The sequence below is a fragment of the Nicotiana sylvestris genome, chromosome 12 (genome assembly GCF_000393655.2).
Source record: "Nicotiana sylvestris chromosome 12, ASM39365v2, whole genome shotgun sequence".
NCBI classification, from domain to species: domain Eukaryota; kingdom Viridiplantae; phylum Streptophyta; class Magnoliopsida; order Solanales; family Solanaceae; genus Nicotiana; species Nicotiana sylvestris.
Genome location: NC_091068.1, coordinates 74442483 through 74461645, shown reverse-complemented (window position 1 = coordinate 74461645; position 19163 = coordinate 74442483). Strand labels below are relative to the sequence as shown.

General features: G+C 37.8%; 1 protein-coding gene across 1 annotated transcript; it reads left to right on the top strand.

Annotated features, from left to right (window-relative positions):
* The first annotated feature begins 10643 nt into the window (after window positions 1-10643).
* Window positions 10644-16322, top strand: LOC104240113 (putative multidrug resistance protein). Its single transcript, XM_009794894.2, has 5 exons — window positions 10644-10828; window positions 12149-12606; window positions 13174-13714; window positions 13817-15774; window positions 15873-16322. Exons 1-5 carry the CDS (start codon window positions 10694-10696, stop codon window positions 16246-16248), a joined length of 3468 nt encoding a protein of 1155 aa, XP_009793196.2. The 5' UTR covers window positions 10644-10693; the 3' UTR covers window positions 16249-16322.
* Window positions 16323-19163: the final 2841 nt, after the last annotated feature.

The window sequence follows — 19163 nt, the reverse complement described above, 5'->3', positions numbered from 1 at the left end:
CTCTGTCTCTGCCTCTAGCAACACCTACTCCGGGAGCAGCATCATCGATAACTACAGTTTGTGTCCTCACCATATGCGAGAGAATAGAATGATAAGAGTTCAAACTCTGAGATCAATAAGCTCGCACGATATGAATGAAATGAAGTGGAATTTTCCTAACAATTCCATAGCCTCCCTAAGATAATTACAGATGTCTCCGTACTGATCTGTGAGACTTTAATAAATCGGTTTGTGACTCACAACTCCTATGAACCTAGATCTCTGATACCAACTTGTCATGACCCAAGTTCTCTCTCCATGATCCGTCGTGACGACACCTAGTCTCTATAACTATGTAAGCCTAACATTTGCAGAATAATAAAATGATAACATAATTTTAACAACTAACTATAGCAGAACAACATAACTGAATACCATACAACTTGGCATGTACAATAACCAATTACTCAGAAATACGCAATATTCCCAAAACCTGGAATATCATGAGTCACAAACTACAGAAAGAAAATAGTATCTCTATACTCCAGAGTCTAACAAAAGGAAATACAGGAAGTGTTTGACATTGGGAAGAGTAGAAAGGAACTCCGATTTCTGCGGACGCAGCAGATATACCTTGAAGTCTCTACAACTTGCTCACCTCACTGATAATACGGCTGATAAGCGGTACCTAGATCTGCATACGAAAAACATATGCAGGGAAGGGCATGAGTATACCACAATGGTACCTAGTAAGTGCCAGGCCAAACCTCGGTCGAGTAGTGACAAGATCAGGTCTGGGTCCTATTGGTATATTTATAATAAAATAAGACAGAATGGAATATCGTAGTGAAGATAATTTCTAAAATTTAACAAGAATGAAATCAAAGAAAACAATAACCCAGTACATAGAGATAACAATAGGGGATCTCCCAAGATACCGTCCCGTAGTCCCAAAAGTAAATGTGCATGGAGGATCTACCAGAATACCATTCCATAGTCCCAAAGTAAATATGCAGAATAGGGGGATCTATCAAAATACCGTTCTGTAGTCCCAGAGTAAATATGCAAAATAGGGGGAACTATTGAAATATCGTTCCGTAGTCCCAAAGTAAATATGCATAATAGAGGGGTCTACCAGAATACTGTTCCATAGTCCTAAAGTAAATATGCATAACAAGGGGATCTACTGGAATACCATTCCGTAGTCCCAAAGAAAATATATAGCTCAAACAACGGAAATAATAGCAACAGTAAGAAAACCTATAATTTCAACTAAGTACGAGTGAAGAAAAAATAGAAATTTCACTAAACATGCTACACAAAGTTCAGATAAGCAATTAAGGCAAGTAAACAGGCTATTCTAAGCTAACAGGATAATACACATGTTGATATAACTCAAATAAGAAGAAAAACATGTTATTACTCACTGAAAATTAGGTTTTTACAACAATTAGCATGTGTACGTACTCGTCACCTCACGTACAAGACGCTCACATATCAAAACAGTACCAAATCCTCAGGGGAGTTCTCCCCTACAAGGTTAGGCAAGCCACTTACCTCGAACCAAGCTCAATCAATCAGTCACAATGCCTTTCCCGTGAATATCTGGCTCCGAGTGGCCCAAATCTAGCCAAATCAATTATATAACATAAATATAGCTACAAGAAACTAATCTAGCTAATGAAATCAAAGCTAAAGCAAGAAATTAGAAAAACACCCAAAAATCCTCCCTGGAACTACGTCTCGAAATCAGGCAAAAGTCACAAAATATGAACACCAATTCACTCACGAGTCCAACCATACCAAAATTAGCAAATTCCGATCAAAACTCGACCTTCAAATCCTCAACTTGTGGTTTATAAAGCTTCTACAATTTCCCAAATTTCCATCTTAAAGTACTAATTAAATAATTAAATCAATGATATATTCATGTATATTAACCAATTCCGAGTTAGAATCACTTACCCCGATGAATTTCTTGAAAAACTCACGAAAAATTATCTCAAACCGAGCTCCCAAGGTCTAAAAATGAATTAATAACCTAATCCTCGGTTATATAGTACATTCTCTGAACTCACCTTCTGTAGTCCGCACAATTCCAAGTGCGGCCGCATATCCCAGCTCCTGCGGTCGCACAAAAATTGTGCGGCCGCACTCTCTTGGCGACCGCGCTGCCAGGCTTTAGTATTTTGGCCATCACTTTCTATATAGATTTCCAAATGATGACTTCTATATCTTTCTGCAAACTAGACACAAAGGGCTACAATTTTTGTATTTGAATCATCTCAGTACTCCTAGTAGATCAAAAGATATATGCTTACGAAATAGGACCATTGTATCTACGAGTTCCTGAGTGCGGTCGCACACAAAATTGTGCGGCCCGCACACTCCTCTGCTGCCTGAAGTGCGCCCGCACACAAAATTGTGTGTTCCGCACAATTCCCCTGAGGTCTGCACTTCACTTTTTCCTCAGCACTCCAAAAATGTGCGGCCCGCACTTCCAAGACCCCTAGAACAACATTAGAGTGCGGAAAAGTCTGTATTCGCTCAAAACTCACCCGAGCCATTCGGGACCTCGACCAAAGATATCATCAAGTCCTAAAATACCATACAAACTTGTTTGAACCCTCTAATCACATCAAACAACAATAAAAACACGAATCAAACATCAATTCAAGCTTAATGAACTTGAATCTTCAAACTTCTACAATCGATGTCGAAACCTATCAAATCACGTTCGATTGACCCCAAATTTTGTACACAAGTCATATTCAACATTATGGACCTACTCCAACTTCCGGAATCGGAATCCATCCCCGATATCAAATAGTCCACTTCCGATCAAAATCTCCAAAAAATTGACTTTCGTCATTCCAAGCCTAAATTAGCTACAGACCTCCAATTCACTGTCCGGACACGCCCCTAAGTCCAAGATTATCCAACGGAGCTAACGGAACCGACGAAACTCCATTCTGGAGTTGTCTTCACATAATTCCGACTACAGTCAAGATCCTAATACTTAAGCTTCCGATTAGGGACTAAGTGTCCCAAAACACTCCGAAACCAAAAATAAAACCTCCCCGCAAGACAAATAAGCCGAAAAAGATACGTGGGAAGCAGTCAACAAGGGATCGGGGTTATTACTCTCAAAACGACCGGCCGGGTCGTTATAACTCACAAGGATTTTAATATCGTCAATGAGTAGAAAGTCACTACGACTTTAATCTCAAATAACTAGAAAATTTGAAGATTTTGTTCTCCAAAACATGAGTAGAAAATCACTAGAATTTTAGTCTACCTAAACAGAATATAAGATGAACACATAAATAAAAATTAAATTCCTTAAGACTGTTAGTATCCGATGTTTAAATATCAATAAAGCAAAATAACAACATACTATAAGTAAAACAGTAAGCGTTGTAAATAAAAAATAGAAACAGAAACAGAAAATAATTTCGAGCCCACAATTTGCTTATGTGTCTTTAAAAAATTTAATCCCCTTACTGTTTCTTAAAGTTATGTGGATTAATTCCTCCTATGGTAGAAAGAAAAATCATTCTGTGATAGAGGCAATTTACATTACAGAACTTCATCGATCTTAAATGGCGGAGCAAATCATACTCGAAACTTACTTTTAGCTTTAAAAAAATAATGCAAAAATGCAAAAAAGTGAGGGGAGTATTTTCATATTTCAGTGATGGAAAAATGAGACAAGGCCTTTGAATTTATAGCCAACAGGTTAAAGAATTAACAGGTGTGAAGATGATTGTTAGGAGACATGAAAAGAAAAAATAAATTATGGAAAAGGTAAATAAATTTAATACAAAAAATAATCAATCAAATCATTTGGCCAAATTCGAAGCCAAAGTCAAATCGAGCGAGCGACAATGCGAGGCTTGCTCTCTTCTCAACTCTTTAAGATCTAGAAGAAATATTTTTATATATAAGCACAATAATCTTCTTCCAATCCAATGAAGGACAATGTTTTATTGTAAAAGAATCCAATTCAAAATTTTATTTTCCTCCATTTTCTGTTCACACATTTGTCTAAAACCCAATACATATAAGCTAAATCCTATTGGCAAAACATCAACAACCTCTTAAAGTTGTCCATATTTTTCACTTACGCACTTTATCTTAAGCATGTTCTAGTTCAACAACAATTTTTTTTGAAAAAAAAAAACTTAGAAATTTTTCCTTAAATGAAAAACAGGAACCCCACCTCATCCCTTCGTCTTCTTCCCCACGACCCCAACCCCTGCCATCATTCTTCTTCTTCCTAATCTCCACCCCCAAAGTAAATATCAATGGCACCATCAACTCGGATTCTTTCTTTCTTTGATGTTTTTTAAGCTTCCCGCGCTGATATTGTCAAGAATGTTTCCAAAATTTTTAATAATTATTTGAAATCTTTAATAATTATTTTAAAATTTTCTCTAGTGGACTAATTGGAGAAGAGAGAATCCGATTTGAGAAAAGAGCAAATAAACGAAGAAGAATAAATGTTTGGTGTTTTAGGGATTCAACTTCATTTTCGTTCTGTTTGGTGAAATTTTGGATAAATATAGAAGTGTAGATTGTTTAGTAGTAGAAGCCACAAAAAAAATGTGTTTATTGGTTTCCTTAATTTGGGGATTTGAATGAGAAGAGGCAGTAGCAAAATTGGAAGAGGACGGTCTGTTAAAAATTGCTCCATCAATTTCTTTCATAACTTAGTCCCAATTAAATTGCTGTGGGAAATATCAGTGAGAGTAAGAAGGAGAAAGCAAAGGGGAAACACACACAGAGACAGAGACAGAGAGTGCTTACATCGCTGGTGATTGTGCGGAGAGCTGAGATGGTGGTGGAGGAGAGAGAAAAAGGTGGTGGACTTGGACGAGGGTGTGCAAATGAAAGAAAAAATTAAAAAAAAAAATTAATCTCTCACACTATGAAAAATAGTATAATATACGCACCATGCCACATTACCAAGTTGTGTCTAAATGACAAAAATGGTTGGAGTGTTCAAATGGAACAGAGTTAAGATAGAGTATCTAAATGAAAAGTATGAATAGCTCGAAGAGTATGTCGACCTATTTTGCCAATCCTATTTATCATATCCTGATGGAAGATAATATGAGCTGACGAATCTGTTGTTGGAGTCGAAGGGTTTGAGGCAGACAATTTGGTTTGAGACTTTGAGGAATGTTTGGTATTTGGACGTGAGGGTTTGATAATTTGGGCCTAATTGTGGTCTACACAATTGGGCCTGGTCACCCGGCCCACTTATGGGTCTGCCCTGTCCAGAATATAGTGTACAACACATGTTACACTATATTTTAGGTATTTTTCCATACCCTTTGTATTTAATTATTTCCTCCATCCTTGTATTTCTTTTATGTGCAACTTTATCCTAGCAAATAGGACATTGCCACTTGGCAATATAGGATGTTGCCCTAAAACATTCCTTCTGTATATAAGTTGGGATTGTACACTTGATAACACATATTTTTCATTTCATCAAATATACAAAGCAGAAATCTACAGTTCTTCTTTCATGGTATCAGAGCAGGTTTAATTCTGCTATTTTTTCTGCTTTCTCAGTCATAAATCAGCTCTTTTTTTCTTCTTCTTCTTCTTCTCTTAATCTTATCTGATATGGGTACTTCACCAGAGTCAGCTGATACTCTAGCTTCTGCTTCTGCTGTCACCACTAATGTTCCTGCACCTAAAGTTACCATTGCTTCAGGAGTAATTGACTCCACTCACCCTTATTACCTTCATCCTTCTGACTATCCAGGGATGAACCTTGTATCCTCAGCTTTTGATGGCAAAGAATATGGAGGTTGGAGAAGGGCAGTTATCATTGCCTTGTCTGCAAAGAACAAACTGGGATTTATCGATGGTACTCTTATTATCCCTAAGACTGATTCTGCAGTCCAGCAGGCCTGGGGTAGATGTAATGATATGGTACTTTTATGGCTTCTCAACTCCTTGTCCAAAGAGATAGCTGAAAGTGTGCTCTATTCACATAGTGCAAAGGATTTGTGGAGTGACCTGGAAGACAGATTTGGACAGGCAAATAGAGCAAAGCTGTTCCAATTACAAAAGGAATTAAGTTCAGTAGTGCAAGGTAATTCAAGTATATCAACTTACTTCACCAAAATCAAAAGCCTATGGGATGAACTAGATGCACTCAATACATTTTCTGCTTGCGTTTGTGAGTGTGAGTGTGGTGCAAAAGTCAAAAGCTTGAAAGCACACCAAGATGAGAGACTATTGCAGTTACTAATGGGACTAAATGATATATTTATTGGGGTAAGGAGTAACATTCTATTATCATCACCTTTACCTTCCATTGGACAGGCATACTCTCTTGTGATTCAAGATGAGAAACAAAGGGAGATACATGCTACCCCTGCATACTCAGGGGAATCTGCCTCATTCATTGCTGCAAACCAACAAGGAAATTTCAGAAAATTTAATGAGAACAGGATGCAGAAAACAAGTTTTGAATCTAAGAAATATTTAGGAATTTGTTCCTATTGCAAAAAACCTGGACATAGCATCCAGAAATGCTATAGAATTCATGGGTTTCCAGCTGATTTCAAGTTCACAAGGGAGAAAAGATTTCAAGGAGGTGCCCAGGCAAACAAAGCTTCCTTTTCAAATGAAGAAAATGAACAGGGAAGTGCATCAGGAGTTCAGAATCTCACCAAGGAAAATGTGGCTGAGCTACTGCATCTTCTTCAGCAAGTGAAAGTGGGACATTCCAGTACAGAGACCCTTGATGTTGCAGCAAATGTGAGCTATGCTGGTATGACCAATTTATGTGAAGATTTAGCTTGTTTAATTCAAATCAATGATGAGTCTTGGATATTGGATAGTGGACCAACAGAACATATGTCTTTCAACAAAGATTTTTTTACAGATTTAAAAACTTTGGCTAAACCTCTCATGGTAAAACTCCCAAACTCTTACAGAGTTCAGGTCACTCATTCAGGAACTATTTCTCTTTTGTCTAATCTGATTCTTCGAAATGTTCTTTACATTCCATCCTTCAAATATAATCTGTTGTCTGTGCACAAGTTGTGCATACAACTCAAGCAATATGTTTTATTCACACCTTTTTCATATTTTCTTCTACAGGGCCCTTCAGTGAAGAGCCCACTGGAGATTGGTAAAGAGGAAGGGGGCCTCTACATTCTCAGATCCAGACATACAACACCAGTGTCTAAGAGTCCACTCAAATTTAGAAGTGTTTTTATTCCAAGGAATTCTGTTTCCAATCTTAGTTTGCATTCATGTTTTAGTTTTTCTGATTCAATTGTAAAAGAGAAGCTATGGCACTACAGATTAGGCCATATGCCCCTTAGCAATATGAAAAATGTTTCATCAGTTTCTATATCCAAGTGTTCCAAATTCTCCACTCCATGTGTTATTTGTCCTATGGCAAGGCAGTCCAAACTTCCTTTTCCCTCTAGTTCTATTTCTACTAAGAAAGTGTTTGAATTAATTCATGTGGATACCTGGGGACCATACAATAGTGCTACATATGATGGTTTTAAATACTTCCTTACAATTGTTGATGACTTCAGTAGAGGCCCATGGACCTACCTACTAACCAACAAATCCAATGCATTCACTATTTTAAGAGGTTTTATAGCTATGGTAGAAAGACAGTTTAACAGCAAGGTGAAAATCATAAGGTCGGATAATGCTTTTGAATTGGGAAGTGGTAAAATTCAATCAGAATTTTTGAGTCACTAGGTATTATTCATCAAACCACTTGTGTGTTCACACCACAACAAAATGGAGTGGTGGAGAGAAAGCACAGACATCTTTTAGAGACATCTAAAGCCTTGTTATACCAATCACACCTGCCTACATCATACTGGGGTGACTGCCTTCTTACAGCAACCTATTTGATCAACAGATTTCCTTCAAGTGTCTTAAAGCTTAAGACTCCTTATGAAGTTTTTTTTTCAAGCAAGCTAAATTACTCTAACCTTAGATGCTTTGGGTGTTTATGTTTTGCTTCTACTGTCTCAAATCAAAGAACTAAGTTTGAACCTAGAGCTATACCTTGTGTGTTCTTAGGTTATCCTCATGGAAAGAAGGGTTACAAAGTGTTGAACCTCAAGAATTTGAAGCCTTTCATTTCTAGAGATGTTGTATTTCATGAAGAATTCTTTCCATTTGCTTCTATTAAGTCTAATTCTTCTTCTGAGATTTCTCTACCCACTGATCCAGTTTCTGCAAGTCATCAGACTCCTGAACCTTTACCTTTTCCTATCAGACCTCACACTAAAGCCTCTAAAGAGGCTACTGCATCATCAAGTGACTTCTGTTCTTTCCCCATTTATTCAAGTCATCCTAGTTCACTTATTCCCTCTATCTCTCCTTCTAGTTTCTCTCCAGATTCTCCAGTTATATCTAATCAACCACATACATCTGCACCAGTTTTTCCTTCTTTGGATTCTGATTCTACGATGGATGTTCTTATTAGGAAGTCTACCCGACCACACACAACTCCATCTTATCTCAAAGATTTTATCTGTAATGCACTCCAACTCACAGATGTTAGCAACTCTTGCTTTCTCACACCAGTTAAACCTACTTATATATCTTTCAGTGGACTATCTTCTACCAATCAACATATGCTAAACACATTGTCCAATATACAAGAACCTACTAACTATTTACAGGCAACACATCACCCAGGGTGGCAAGAAGCAATGAATAAAGAGATTGAGTCACTTGAACTTAATATGACTTGGGAAGTGGTTGAATTACCACCCGGGAGGAAATCTTTACCATGCAAATGGGTGTATAAGGTTAAACACCATTCAGATGGGAGTGTGGAAAGACTAAAGGCAAGATTGGTCATTAAAGGAGACATACAAAAAGAGGGAATAGACTTCAATGAATCTTTTTCACCGGTGGTGAAGATGACCACAATCAGATGCATACTAGCCACTGCCGTAAAGAAAGGATGGGGTCTATACCAGCTAGATGTGAATAACGCTTTCCTACATGGAGATCTAAATGAAGAAGTGTACATGAAATTCCCACCCGGAGTTATACCTACTTCACCTACTCATGCATGCAAGCTAAAGAAATCAATTTATGGGCTACGACAAGCATCTCATCAGTGGTATGCTAAACTTACAACTTCTTTGAATTTTAAGGGATTCACTCACTCATTCAACGACTATTCTTTGTTCTTTAAAAGGTCAGATTCTTCCATTTCTATAGTGGCTATCTACGTGGATGATATACTCTTGACAGGAAATGACACTACAGAACTACATGCTTTGAAAGAATTTCTCAATCAAGAGTTCAAAATTAAACATCTCGGGGACTTACATTTTTTTCTAGGCATGGAAGTTGTCCGAGAAACAGATGGACTTCACCTTTCTCAGCGCAAATTCACTTTAGACCTTCTCCGAGAATTTGACTCTCTACACTTGTCCCATGTTTCTTCTCCACTCGATTCGTCTACTCGTTTGTCTACTCACATAGGGGAACCAGTGAAAGATCCCACCTTGTATCGTCATCTCCTTGGCAAACTTAACTACCTCACTCACACCCGCCCAGACATATCCTTCACTGTCCAGCACCTCAGTCAGTACATGCAGAACCCTCGACAACCACACCTAGATGCAGCACTCCGTGTTCTTCGCTATCTGCTCAAAGATCCTGGGCTAGGGCTTTTTATGTCTACTTCCTCCTCCTTCAAGCTCCTAACTTTTTGTGACTCCGATTGGGCCACCTGCCCGGATTCGAGGAAGTCGGTCAGTGGTTTTTATATTTCTCTTGGTACCTCTCCGATCTCTTGGAAGTCCAAGAAGCAAACTTCCATCTCGCTTAGTTCCGCCGAAGCAGAATACAGATCTATGCGGCGAGTGGTTGCAGAGGTCACATGGTTGGTTCGTCTTTTTGAGGATTTGTCAATTCCTATCTCTCTTCCAGTCCCTCTTCACTCCGATAGCCAAGCAGCAATTCACATAGCAAAAAACCCTGTTTTTCACGAATGGACGAAGCACGTTGAAATCGATTGTCATTTTGTACGCGACCAATACCTAGCTGGGCTGATTTCATTAACCTTTGTTCGATCTTCTGCCCAGTTGGCAGATCTCTTCACCAAACCACTCACCGGACCTCTTCATCGTGATCATTTGGGCAAGCTGGGTGTGTTATCTACCCCCTCCAGCTTGAAGGGGGGTGTTGGAGTCGAAGGGTTTGAGGCAGACAATTTGGTTTGAGACTTTGAGGAATGTTTGGTATTTGGACGTGAGGGTTTGATAATTTGGGCCTAATTGTGGTCTACACAATTGGGCCTGGTCACCCGGCCCACTTATGGGTCTGCCCTGTCCAGAATATAGTGTACAGCACATGCTACACTATATTTTAGGTATTTTTTCATACCCTTTGTATTTAATTATTTGCTCCATCCTTGTATTTCTTTTATGTGCAACTTTATCCTAGCAAATAGGACATTGCAACTTAAAAATATAGGATGTTGCCCTAAAACATTCCTTCTGTATATAAGTTGGGATTGTACACTTGATAACACATATTTTTCATTTCATCAAATATACAAAGCAGAAATCTACAGTTCTTCTTTCATCTGTTAAATAAGTTTGGAAAGTAAGTATTAATGGTGTTTCTGAAATTTGTAGGAGGAATTTGTTGGACAAGAACTGCAGAGAGACAAACATCTCGAATAAGGATGGAGTACTTGAAATCAATCCTCAGACAAGAAGTTAGTTTCTTTGACAACCAAAATGCTTCCTCCACTAGTTTTGAAGTTGTTTCCACAATTTCAGCTGATGCTCATTCAATCCAAGATGCTATTGCAGAGAAGGTATTTCAATTTTGATGTATTAAGTCTTGTCATCTTTCTTTCTCAACCTATCGTATTATAAGATTCTATGTATTTTTCTCAAAATTAATTTCAGGTATGGTTATTGAGCTTTATCCATTATAAAAATAAAGTTACAAAACTATTTTTTATATTAAAATAATTAAATTCTACCCACTAAAGCAATAATATTTAAAAAAAAAATATCTTGTCACATTAAAATACATAACTGATCTTTACCTGCTATAATAATTTTACTTGCTATAACAGTAAAGTACTAATCTTTACCACTATAATGACAAAACCACCTCATCAAGGTCACTTTATTATACTCCCTTTAGTCCATTATAAGTGATTTTGTGACATCTTTATTTCAGTCCAAAATAGGTGTCCGTTTACATAATCAAGAAGGAATTTAGTTTTTTAAAATTTGCCTTATTTATATATCCCAGTATGTCAAGTTAACAATATATAAATTTTAATAAAGAGTAATTTAGTCAAAATATATTTTTCTCTCTCTAGAAGTTAGTGTTTTCTTAAGGGGCACCAAAGGCCAAAAAGTCATTTATTATGGGTTGGAGGGAGTAATATAGTGGGTAAAGTTTAATGATTTATTGTTACAAGAGTAAAAGTTCAGTTATTTTATGTGATAAGTAATAAATAAGGTGATAGTGCGAAAACATTAACGTGAGAAAAAACTATTTTTATATATAGTATGATTTTGGGAGAAATTCAAAAATAGCTTGATTTACAAGTGGTTATTCAAAAATAGCCACAGTTTCAAAAGTAATCGAAACTTAGCCACTTTTCATGTAAGTTAAATCTGAACAAAAACACTGTTTAAAATTTGGAAAATACTTCAGCATAATATACTGGAGTTCCAACATAAGTATACTAGAACTCCAGCATATTATAATGGAGTTCCAGCATAAGTATACTGGAACTTCAGCATAATATACTAGAGTTCCAGTATAATATGTTGGAAGTTCATACATAGGTGCTCCAATCTCCAGTATATTTTGCAGGAACTTTCTGCGTGTTGGAGTTCCAGCATAATATGCTGGAAGTTCATACACAAATGCACCGATCTCCAGTATATTATGCTGGACCGGTCCCTGTTGCAGCAAAATAGTTGCTATTTTTCAATGACTTTACAAACGCTGGCTGTTTTTGAATTATCAGTCCTAAAACTGACTAGCCCGTGCAATTTTAACTATGATTTTGCTATAAAGTTTAGTGACCATACATTAAATCAATTAACCTGTTGAGTACCATGATGTGAATGATAAATCCTTTAATGTTTCCCATTTCTCCATCTTGCAGATACCTAATTGCATTGCTCACCTGTCAACGTTTATATTTGGCCTAATTGTAGCATTCTACCTCTCATGGAGATTAGCATTGGCTTCACTTCCATTCTCTCTTGGTTTTGTTATACCTGGGGTAGCATTTGGAAAGCTACTTATGATGCAGGGAATGAAAATGAAGGATGCCTACGGAGTTGCAGGAAATGTAGCAGAACAAGCAATTTCATCGATTCGCACAGTTTACTCTTATGTTGGAGAAAATGAAACAGTGGAAAGATTCAGCCATGCTCTTGAGGAGAGTTTGAATCTTGGTGTCAAGCAAGGGCTTACTAAGGGATTGCTGTTAGGAAGTATGGGAATGATTTATGTGTCGTGGGCATTTCAATCTTGGGCAGGAAGTGTTCTTGTTGCTAATAGAGGAGAAAGTGGTGGTCGCGTTTTTATATCAGCTCTTTGTGTTGTTCTTGGAGGACTGTAAGTTTCATTTTATTCACTCCTCATTCTATTATATTTGCGAGTTTATTGCATGTGTGATCCTTGAACTGTAGCCACTATAACAGAAAAGCAACTAAACCTTACTCACTATAACATTGAAGTCACCTTAATGGACATCGGCCACATTATATTTACCTTCTAGAAAGGTCCATTTAATCCAAAAACTGCTCAACAACAGTCAAACAAGTGGGGAATGTAGGGATGACCCAAAAAAGTTTGGTAGTGCCAGATCTCTTTCAATCCTTATATCATTTGTAGGTTTAACTAGTGACTTCTTACATCTCAAATACATGAATTAATCTTCGGTTCGTTCCGCCATCCCAACCAGTGAATCATTAAGATTCGGTTTTATCATTATAGTGGATAAGTATAGTCACTTTATTGTTATAGTGGATAAAGTTCAGTTATCATATTGAAGTTTACCCTTCACTCCTCATTTTATTTGATCAATGAAAGAACATAAAGCTTTATTCACTTTGTTTCTATTTAATTGAAAATTAGATAAGCGGAAACAAGATTGTCAAGGCTTGTTTTTTCTGGTTGTAGGTCTTGCATGAATGCACTTCCTAATATCTCATTCATCACTGAGGCAACAATTGCTGCTTCAAGAATTTTCAAACTAATCGATCGTGTTCCTCAAATAGATTCGGAAGATGGCAAAGGGAAAGTTCTAGCATATGTAAGAGGAGATATTGAGTTTAAGGAGGTGACTTTCAGCTATCCGTCAAGACCAGATGTCCAGATCCTCCAAGATTTTAGTCTTAAAGTGAAAGCTGGAAGAACAGTAGCAATTGTTGGAGGCAGTGGTTCTGGAAAGTCTACTGTCATTTCTTTGCTAGAAAGGTTTTATGATCCGACAAATGGAGATATCTTAGTTGATGGACATAAAACTAAGAAACTGAAGCTTAAATGGTTGAGATCTCAGATGGGACTCGTAAATCAAGAGCCTGTTCTATTTGCTACATCCATAAAGGAAAATATACTCTTTGGAAAAGAAGGTGCTTCAATGAAAATGGTTGTTGAAGCTGCTAAGGCTGCAAATGCACATGACTTTATAGCCTCTTTACCTGATGGATATGATACTCATGTAAGCTAATATCTATTGCTTATTACTCTTTTGGAATAGATGTTGTTATCCGTTCTTTTCTGTTATTCGACTGGATTTGACAAATTTCCAATTGGATTATAGGTAGGACAGTTTGGTTTTCAATTGTCTGGAGGACAGAAGCAAAGGATTGCGATAGCAAGGGCATTGATTAAAGACCCGAAAATTCTTCTACTTGATGAAGCTACAAGCGCTCTGGATGCACAATCAGAAAGAATTATTCAGGAGGCCCTTGATCAGGCTTCACAAGGAAGGACAACTATCATCATTGCCCATCGCCTCACCACAATACGCACGGCTGACAAAATTGTAGTCCTTCAGTCAGGGAGAATCGTTGAATCCGGTTCTCATGATGAACTAATGAGTAAGAGTGATGAAGAAGGTGGAGTTTACTTTAAAATGGTAAACTTGCAGAAATCAACAGCAAATGGTGAAGGGTCATCTAGTCCATATCTTCCTAAAGAGTCGGGAAGCTACACAAGAAGGAGTTACGCCAACGTGCCTAGGTCCCCTTTTGTGTCGACGTCCAGTTGGAAAAATAGCCCTGCTTCTCCCTTTAGCCCAGCAATAAGTGTAATTTATGCTCCCTCAGTTCATACATGTTCTTATTATGATAGTGACGATGAGTATTTAGAGAATTTCTCTTATCCAAGCCCTTCAACGTGGCATTTGCTCCAAATGAATGCACCAGAGTGGACGATAGCTTTGTTGGGATGTCTTGGAGCTATTACCTTTGGTACACTTCAACCGGTTTATGCATTTTCTTTGGGATCAGTTGTATCAGCATACACATCAAATGATATTTCAAAGATAAAGTCAGAGATCAAAGTTTATAGCATAGTCTTTTTGAGTATAGGTTTGAGCAGTTTTGTTGCCAATCTACTCCAACATTACAATTTTGCTAAAATGGGAGAGAAATTGACCAAGAGAGTCAGGGAAAAGGTGCTCTCAAACTTGCTGACATTTGAAGTGGGCTGGTTTGATCAAGACCAGAACACCAGTGCAGCTGTTTGTGCTAGGCTCTCCACTGAAGCCCGTGTGGTTCGATCCCTTGTTGGCGATCGTATGTCATTGCTAATACAGGTTTCTGCTAGTGCCTCGGTTGCTTTTGTGCTTGCATTGATTGTCTCATGGAGAGTTGCTATTGTACTAATATCTATACAACCTTTACTCATAGCAAGCTTCTACTCGCGTAGTGTTCTGATGAAAAGAATGTCAGAAAGATCCCAAAAGGCACAGAATGAAGGAAGCCAACTAGCAAGTGAAGCAGTGATCAATCACAGGACTATCACTGCCTTCTCTTCTCAAGATAGAATGTTGGACCTCTTTGCAAAAACTCAGAATGGCCCCAGAAAAGAAAATATTAGACAGTCATTGCTTTCTGGTGTTGGCTTGTTTTGCTCTCAATTTCTAACCACAGCGGCCATTGCCTTGACATATTGGTACGGGGGAAGACTAATGAACAAAACCTTACTCAGTTCAAAACACCTGTTTCAAGTTTTCTTCCTTTTGATGAGCACCGGAAAGAATATAGCAGATACTGGAAGCATGACTTCTGATTTGGCAAGAGGTAGCAGTGCAGTTGCATCTATTTTTGCTATCTTAGATCGGAAGACTGAGATTGAACCTGAGAATCCTGAAGGCCTTAAGGTCACAGAGGTATTAAAAGGGAAGATAGAGCTGAAGAATGTGTTCTTTTATTATCCGTCTAGGCCTGATCAAGCAATCTTTCAAGGCATGAATCTGAAAATTGAATCTGGAAAAACAGTAGCACTTGTAGGGCAAAGTGGTTCTGGAAAATCCACCATTATTGGCTTGATAGAAAGATTCTACGATCCAATAAAGGGCCAAGTTCTGATTGATGACAGAGACATCAAAAGCTACAACTTGAAGAGCTTAAGATCACAAATTGCTCTAGTGAGTCAAGAACCTACCCTTTTCGCCGGAACCATACGCGACAATATCATTTATGGGAAAGAAGATGCGATGGAGTCTGAAATCAAGAACGCTGCAATTCGGGCTAATGCTCATGAATTTATAAGGTATGATCATATAACTTTAAATCTCTCCATTCCTCTGCTAATGCCATTCAGTTTCATTCAAGAAACAACTGCTACTAAACTGAAATCTTGTACTACAGTGCTATGAAGGATGGCTATGAAACTTATTGTGGTGAAAGAGGAGTCCAACTTTCTGGAGGGCAAAGGCAAAGAATAGCACTAGCACGAGCGATACTAAAGAATCCTTCTATACTTCTCCTAGACGAGGCGACTAGTGCACTTGACAGTGTGTCTGAGAATTTGGTACAAGAAGCATTGGAGAAGATGATGATCAGTAGAACTAGTGTAGTTGTAGCTCATCACTTATCAACGATACAGAAGGCAGATACCATAGCTGTAATAAAAAATGGAAAAGTTGTAGAACAAGGATCACATTCTCAGCTGCTTGCTCTTGGAAAGAATGGCTCCTATTATGCACTGATGAAGTTGCAATCTGGGTATTCTCCTGCTACGTAAAATATTTTGCATGTCCCTCAATGTCTTCAACGATATATTTTTACTCAAAATATAGTGTCCATCAAGTTACTATATTTATTTTTGTTCAACCTTATTGGCACTTCTTTTCTAGTTTTCTTGATTTGAGTATATAGGTATTAAAGTTACTAATTTGTGACTTCTGAATGCTATCATTTTTCTTTTGTTACTTAAATCTTAACTTACAAAATTCACTGATATTCAGTGAATCTGATCAAAGCTTATAACATAACAGATTACACAATAACAAAAATACTATCCTGAACTGTATGGACTAGAACTTATAGTGTCGCAGCTGTATCCTAACTCCCCCAGTTACCCTCACATATCAATAACAAGCAATTTCTCTTGCATATATAAAACTCGTGTTCCTTTTCCTCCACAGGGCTTAAGTTCAAGGGATATATATGGTATATTTTTGGTATAGTATAAGCATTATAAACAATACATGTGACATTTTTGTTTGAATATGTACAAATATTATATTAATTGTATACGTGTATTACACCAATTGTATACATATTGTTTTAACTTGGAATAATATTGTCACGACCCGAAATTTGCATTATTGGGACCGTGATGACGCCTAACATTTCACTCGCTAGACAAACCAACATTAGATATAATTATTAACCAATTTTAACAAGTTTCAAATACGACGCTAATAAAGGAAACTGTATAATCTGAAACAAGGTAAATAAACTAGCAAGTGTCGAAAACCAAATACAAATCTCGAATCTGGTTTCGCGAATACATGAGCTTCTAAGATACTACAAATAATGGTCTGACATAAACATAAATGTCTGGTTTAGCGGACACTGCGCAGCTATACCTCATGTCTCCTCTGGATAGCTGAATCAGCGCAAATCTACGGCACGTCGCTGGGACAAACTCCGATATCTGCACAAGAAGTGCGGAGTGTAGTATGAGTACAACTGACCCTATGTACCCTGTATGTGTCGAGCCTAACCTCGACGAAGTAGTGATGAGGCTAAGGCGGTTCACTTACATTAACTTGTACTCAATAATAATAATAATAATAATAATAATAATAATAATAATAATAATAATAATAATAATAATAATAATAATAATAATAATAATAATAATAGAAAAGACAGGAATAGAAGTAAAGCAGGTAACTCATATCAACGGACTCAGAATCAACTAGCAGAGACTCTTGAATAACCAGTCATGTAACTCATCTCAACAACCGAGGCCAATTCAACCGTCACAAATAATTATTACTTTTATCAATATGTTGCGGTGTGCAACCCGATTCCACAATATAAATTTTAAATAATCTGTTGCGGCGCGCAACCCGATCCCACAATATAGTTATTTGCCAACATCATAGTCCGTCCTTATTCTGCCTTTTCAATTCATTTTCTTTCAATTTCCATTGCGGAGTGCAACCCACTCCCCAAACAAGTTCAGTTAAGAATAGTAACTCAATAATCAAGATTTACAAGTAACCATACATTTAGAGACAAATGTACAAGCAAAGGAGAATAACACGACAACCAAAGAGACTCGTACTACTCGGATATGTCAGATTTAGCGACTCAATGGTATCTACCTTTTAACAATTCACACAAGTGAAACTACATCAATGAAGGCAACAATTAATACGAAACTATAAGGCAACAAGGCATATTGTTGGCCGAGCTACCTAGATCAATCAACACACGTTTAACTTATATTTTATTCATACGGATAGATATTACCAGTACGCCATTGTGAGGTTATTCGATCCCTTCTTCATCCTCGTTGTTGAAAGACAAGGTTTCTTCCGGTAAGTAGTCCCGAGTCCGTTTTTTCTCTTGTGATTATCACCTTGGTGCGTTTGAATACCGGTCCTTGAGGAATATCGACCCCTCCAACGATCATGTGAATCACGTGATGTGGCTCTTCTTGCTCGTTCTATCTGTTTGAATCTCTATTTTTGAATTGGTTCTTGGCCCAATCACTTAAGAATTCTCAAAGGTTCCCCTCGTTGAACAATCGAGCTATTTCCTCCCTTAGTTGTCTGCAATATTCTGTTTTTTGGCCATGGATGCCATGATATTTGCATATTTGGTTTGGGTTTATCTAGGCCGGATCGGTCTGTAGAGGTCGAGGCCACTTGGTATCTTTGATACTCCCAATGGCCGATACTATGGCGGAAGCATTTATGCTGAAGTTATATTCTGACAATCGAGGTGCTTCTTTGGACCCGACATCCATATCGAAACCCCTCTTGCTCATGAGCCCTCGAGAGCTTTGTCCCCGATCATTCCTTCTATCATTCCGAACGAGGTTGCTTCTAGGCCCATTATTTCTCCAATCTCACTCGTACAACTGATATCGGTCTCTGTTCGATCGTGGTTCATGGTCGACATCCCTTTTAACTCTGTTCACGGGCCTATTGAGATAAATCGAACCAATTAGAGCCCCTAGTGGATCGTTTTCGACCCTAATCTTCGACTGATATCAATTATGTACATTCGTCCAAGTGCCGGCTGGATATTCGATCAAATTCTGCTTTAATTATTGTGAAGCTATGGAACTCCGTTCGTTGAGACCTTGAGTGAAGGCTTGAACAACCCAATTGTCGGTGACCGGTAGCAAATCCATCTGTTCCATTTGGAATCGAGATACGAATTCCCTGAGCATCTCGTTGTCTCTTTTTCTTACCTCGAAAAGGTCTGACTTCCTTGTAGCAACCTTAATAGCTCATGCGTGTGCGTTTACAAAAAAATCTACAAGCATAGCAAACAAGCCAATAGAGTTAAGTGGTAAATTATGGTACCATATCATAGCAGCCTTTGATAGAGTCTCCCCGAACTTCTTCAACAATACGAACTCAATCTCATCATCTTCCAAGTCATTTCCCTTTATGGCGCACGTGTATGAGG

Coding starts and splice junctions, on each gene's coding strand:
- LOC104240113 (XM_009794894.2), top strand. CDS start 10,694: ATGGAGTACTTGAAATCAATCCTCAGACAAGAAGTTAGTTTCTTTGAC. Junction 13,715..13,816: donor CTGATGGATATGATACTCAT/GTAAGCTAATAT, acceptor ATTGGATTATAG/GTAGGACAGTTTGGTTTTCA. Junction 15,775..15,872: donor AATGCTCATGAATTTATAAG/GTATGATCATAT, acceptor CTTGTACTACAG/TGCTATGAAGGATGGCTATG.